Source organism: Tupaia chinensis, unplaced genomic scaffold (genome assembly GCF_000334495.1).
Source record: "Tupaia chinensis unplaced genomic scaffold, TupChi_1.0 Scaffold138322_1, whole genome shotgun sequence".
Lineage (NCBI taxonomy): Eukaryota > Metazoa > Chordata > Mammalia > Scandentia > Tupaiidae > Tupaia > Tupaia belangeri.
The window spans coordinates 1,936,026-1,942,025 of NW_006198219.1; the positions used below are offsets into that span (position 1 = coordinate 1,936,026).

General features: G+C 40.8%; 1 protein-coding gene across 1 annotated transcript in view; it reads left to right on the forward strand.

Moving 5' to 3' along the window:
• Window positions 1-6,000, forward strand: part of LAMB4 (laminin subunit beta 4) — a 104,166-nt gene that overhangs the window by 63,829 nt on the left and 34,337 nt on the right. Inside the window, exon 23 of the mRNA XM_027765416.1 lies at window positions 4,297-4,393. Coding sequence (XP_027621217.1) covers window positions 4,297-4,393 — 97 coding nt within the window. The remainder of the gene's footprint in view (window positions 1-4,296; window positions 4,394-6,000) is intronic.

The following is a 6,000-nucleotide window of genomic DNA, read 5'->3' on the forward strand; positions in this document are numbered from 1 at the left end:
TAGAAAAAGTCAACTCTACAATATAGAGATTAGGTTTTAATTGGAATCAGGTGCTAATTTAAGAAGTCAGAGTCTTGGGGACCAGCAGTTAGCGTAATGGCTATATCACTGGACTCTCACGTAGTCGACCACGATTTGTGTCCTGGACCCGGTGGCTTAAACTCACGCCAGGCGTGTGTGCGTGCGTGCCCAAGATCCCGAGAGGAGAATGGAAGAGAAGGAATTGCGGCATGGCCATCCCCCCTGGGGGGTGATTTTGCGCTTTCTGTCTCTCTGTCTCTCTCTGTCTGTCTGGCGAGCACACCTATAGAAAAAACCTCCCCAAAAAAAAAAAAAAAAAAAAAGTCAGAGTCTTTCCGATTAGTAAACCAGCTCACCTCCGATTTCGGCTCTGCTATTCAATTTATTATTCAAAGAACAAATTGACACAAGGGAATTTTTGAAAGGAGTTCTTTTATAAAAAATTTGTCTTCCCTTCTCTTTTTCTTTCTCTCATCCTTACCTCACCCAACCCAAACACATCACACTCTCTTAAAAAAAAAAAAAAAAAAAGAAATGAGCTTTTTATTTTAAAATATATCTTTGCATAGAAAATTACATCATAAATTTTCCAATGACCCAACATTTTGAAGATGTGAAGATAGTACAGAGAAGTTGTATCCCAGACCTAGTTTCCCCTATTAAAACATTTTAAATTAGTATGCTACATTTGTCATAACTAGTGAACCAATATTGACACATTATCACTAACTAAACCTCATAATTTATTCAGATTCTTAGTTCTTTTTTTTTTTTTTTGGAGAGATTTTCACTATAGGGTGCGTGCGCTCACCAGACAGACAGAGAAAGACATAGAGACAGAAAGCAAGAAATCACCCCCCAGGGGGGATGGCCATGCCGTAATCCCTTCTCCTCCATTCTCCTCTCGGGATCTTGGGCATGCATGCACACGCGCCCGGTGTGAGTTTTAAGCCACCGGGTCCGGGACTCGAACCATGGTCAACTACGTGGGAGTCCAGTGACATAGCCATTATGCTAACTGCTGGTTCCTCAGATTCTCTTAGTTCTTACCTCACATCTTTTTTTACCCCCAAATCTCTTCCAGACCACTTTACACTTGGTCGCGCTATTTCCTCAGGCTTCTCCTGGTTATAACAGTTTTTTAGACTTTCCTTGGTTTTGATGACCTTGATAGTTTTAAGGAGTGTTTTGTAGAATGTCTCTCAATTCAATTTTATCTGATATTCTTCTCATGATTAGACTTCGGTTACAGGTTTTGAGAAAACCGGGGAGGTAAAATGCCAGGCTTAGCACTTTATTATCAAACGTATATGTTATTCACATGACTTATCAATGTTAATGTACATCTTGATCACTGGACTTAAAGTAGTGTTTGTAAAATGTCTTTTCCCTTCTATATATTGAACTCTTTGGAAGGAAGTCACTATGTACAAACCCACTAAAGGAAGAGAGTTATACTCACCCTCCTAGAAAGTAGAGTTTCTCCATGAGTCATTTGAAATTCTTCTGCTCTAGAGATTGGTCAGTTGCTCTCTCATTATTCATTCAATCAATCATTTATATCAGCATGGATACATTTGGTTCTAGTCCAATGCCACTTTATTTTGTTTTTCATATTGTTCCAACTTTGGTCATTGGACCAACTTTGGTCATTTGGCTCCTATGTCCCTTTGACATAACCCAATATTACAAAGGTTTTTAAATTTTTTAGTTATCATCATTATTATTATTTTAAACTTGCTATAGGGCATGTGCACCCACCAGAGAGAGAGAGAGAAACAAAAGTGAGAAAGCACACTACCAGATCAGATCTGGGACTCGAACCATGGTCAGCCATATGGGAGTTCAGTATCCCAACCACTGAAATCCTGGTCTGGATTTTTAAAAGTACTTTTTTACTTTGCCACACTGCAAAATGCTACAGGCTCATTTTATATATTTTCTGTCCTGGCCCTGGAATTGATCATTTCTCCAAGGAATGCTGTTTTTTGGGTTTTGTTTTTGTTTTTGTTTTGAGAGATTTTTGCTATAGGGCCCGTGCACTCACCAGAAAGACAAAGAGAGACAGAGAGACAGAAAGCAAGAAATCACCCCTCAGGGGGATGGCCACACCGCAATTCCTTCTCCTCCATTCTCCTCTCAGGATCTTGGGCACGCACACACACATGCCTGCCGTGAGTTTAAGATACCAGGACTTGAACCACAGTTGACTACATGGGAGTCCAGTGACGTAGCCATTACACCAACTGCTGGTCCCTGGAATACTGGTTTCTTTATTGGCAGTAATGGTAGAAACCAAGGTCAAGGTACTAGATGATCATATCTGTGCTTCCCTCACCTCTCTGCAGCCACCAACTATGGAATAAATTGGTAGATCTCCAACTTGATGGCTTAGCTTTCTCATTCATTAGGGACTTCTAATGTTCATGATATCACTGTCTTGCATGTTTCTTAGACCTCTTGGGACTCATATGTATGGTAGCACTCAACAAGACCATACTTGAGTCATGGAGGCCAGGGGCCTCCTATCAGGCCAAAAACCAGATGGTACTGATTTATCCCAAAAGCTCCTCATGACAAGGGTACTTTGGATTTGTTTGATCCATAGGGGATTTCTTGGAGAAGGTTGCTCTCCACAATCAGGAAACACTTTTCATTGGTATACAGAGAGGACATGTGGATATTCAGAGCCACAGCTGTTTAAACAACTACTGATAAATGTTCCTATGTCAGCCAGGAGGTGGTCTCTAGTGCATTCCCACAAAGAGATCCAAACATGCCATCCAGTATTTTAAATCAATAGTTCATATGGAGTTGGAGAAACATGCTCCTCAAATTTGCAGATACTACAAAATCATAAGCTAGTGTGATAAAGATAGAATAAGAGGCAAGACAGCCTAACAGGTTACCATGTAGGCAGAACACAAGAAAATGAAATCTTAACAGGGTAAAAGTAAAGTTTTGCAAATCCCTTACACAAATACAGGGTAGGAGTGATAATTTGGCATCAGCTCTTGTGAAAAACATCTGAGGATTTTCATCACATGCAGGCTTCAAGTGAGCCAGCAGTACAGCAAGGCTGCCAAAGAGACAACACCGGTTCAGCCTTACTCCCGGGTCATTCGCACCCTTGTCTGCTCTACTGGTCGGATGGCCCCAAGAACACAGTCATCATGTCTGAGTACAACTACATATATGAATGGTTGGCAAGCTATTATGGATCCAAAGACAGCAAGGATAATGGATAGTACCATGCTGTTCTGGGATGAAAGTTTGAAGGAAGTGTAGGTGGTTGGCCTGAAGAAGAGAAGAAAAGGCAAGTTGAAACTGTGAGGGGGAAACGGAAGGCTTCCTATTTCCTATATGCTTTTCCTTGAGGCAGGGTACAAAACAATAGGAACAAGTTACAAGGAAGCAGATTCTACATCAGTATAAGAACATACTGCCCAACAATCCAGGACAGTCAGCAGATGACAGTCCTCTGGGGCAACAAGCTCCCTGTACATCTCCATATTTGTCCAGAAACTAGCAGAAACTCTGGAGATGGAAAGAAGCCTAATAGAATCAATTACTTTATTAATCCACCTACTTATTTACTGGAAGCGTACCTACACACTGGTTGTCGAATCAGATTTGGCCAAGTATAATTTAGGACTACAAAAATAGTAATTTGCGTTTGTATTTTCTCCTGTTGATTTTTTATCCTCCTCGGTTTTCAGCAAAGTTGGTTAAGAATCCAGCTGGGAAGGTACAGGCAAGTCCATCCATTTCCCAAAACATATTTAAGGGCTATCATTAAATAATTAAATCTAGTACAAAAAGTGTTATCTTTTTTTTAAATTTTTTTTAGTAAAACCCTAACCCAGTTGGTAAAAACTACATCATACATAATAGAAATATTACTTGCCAAATTATTGATGGATGTTAGACCAGGTCCTTGGCCTCTCTTTTATAGGGGAAACTCCCAGAACAGCAGAGGAAGAGAATGTGGCCTGCTTCCCATTGTGTGTTTTGTTTTCATTTACATCTGTGTTTGGGGCCACCTGTCCCTGAGCAGCTGGAAGCAGGCAGTATATTCAAGAGCTCTGAGCCAAAACACATTAACTCTGAGCCTGGATATTGTCAGGGGTGGTGGCTAGCTGTGGGAATCATCTTTTCTCCACCTTTGCACAGCTGTATGTTCTAGATCACTAGAGAGAAGATGTTTCCTCCTAAAATACATTATCTTTTTAGATCAAAAGTTTGTCAATTCCTCACTCACGATTGTCCTCACAGTTTACAGGCCAGTGTCCTTGCCGATTAGGCTATGGTGGGCTACGCTGCAGTGAGTGCGAGGCCAGTCATTATGGTGATCGGCTGGGGCGATGCATTTGTAAGTACTGAAAATTCTGGAAACGTGAGTAGTCAGCCTGGCCTTCCCACAGCATGCTACCAACCAGCTAGATTTCACATTCTTTGAATTGGTTATTGCTTTCAGCAATACGGAGATCTAGAAAATTCAGAAAGTTTAGTCCTAGTTTTAAAATATTATTTTTAATATTTTAGTGCCTTATTAAAAAGATTATTTTCTCCTATATTAAAATGTCAAGCCTTTATTAAATGTTAGCCTATATTTAAAAATGTAGCATATAAAAATATAGCCTATATTAAAATTCCTTCAAGTCATTACAACAGATCTCTAAAGTCATGATTTGTGCCAAGTTTTTGCTATTTCAAGCATGTTGAGGAAAACCTACCGCTCTGAGTTAAGGTACAGGCTGGAAGATGGATCATGGGAAGCCAGAGAGTTCTTTCCTCAAAGCAACTGTCACTACTCTAGCTCAACTGCACATTCACTTATTTGTTTATTTAACAAATATTTACAGGGTGTCAGCTGGGTCCTCTCAGTAATGATCAAGCAAGGCAAGTCCCTGTCCTCTTAGAGTTTGTGTTGAGTGTCTTTCATTTACACATATGAGCCCTAGGAGGGTTTTAGAGCAACACTGCCCAACAGAACTTTTTGCAATGATAGAAATGCTCTGAATCCCTGCCATCCAATGCAGGAGCCGCTAGTCTCAGACAGCTGTTGGACATTTGGAGTATGGGTAATACACCAAAGAATGGAATCATTTATTTATTTTATGTAATTCATTTGAATGCAAATAGCTACATGCAATAAGTGGCAATTGTATTGGTACAAATTTAGAGTCTGTTGGCTTTAGGAGACAGGATTTTTGAACCTCCATTTAAAGTCAGCTTCTGAAGAAAATAACCCAAAAACATGTCAGATGCGATGGCCTTATTGTCATGGTCACCCTACATAGCCACAAGTGGTAACTCTTTCCACTGCTCCATTCTTTTATAAATACACTTCCATGGCTGAAAATATCAACCTCATTCCCATGCCCCATGCAAATACACATTCTCAATCATTTCTTTCAGGCCCCATTTGCTCAGTTTTCTAAGTACTTTAAAAACCAGGGAGCGGGACCAGCAGATGGTGTAATGGCTACGTCACTGGACTCCCATGTAGTCGACCACAGTTCAAGTCCCAGACCTGGTGGCTTAAACTCACACCAGGCATGTGTGCATGCATGCCAAAGATCCTGAGAAGAGAATGGAGGAGAAAGGATTGCAGCATGGCCATCCCCCCTGGGGGGTGATTTCTCGCTTTCTGTCTCTCTGTCTCTCTCTGTCTTTCTGCAGACACACACGCCCTATAGCAAAAACCTCTCCCCAAAAAAAGAAAAAAAATGGGGAGAAATGTTGGCTCTTGGAAAAATCTGTCTAGCTTCTGCTCCTTTGTCCTGCTAATATTTTAATAATCTTATTTCATAAAAATGCTTTTATCTGTTATAGTAAACCAGTAGAGGAAACTTTGTAAAGGGCTAGCTCAGGCCTTAGACCCCACTCAATCTCCCAGAGAAGAGCAGTTAATGAGGGATGACCTTGGCTCCAGCTGGTGAAGTGACATAATGCCACACCCAAGGGGTTCCTGCT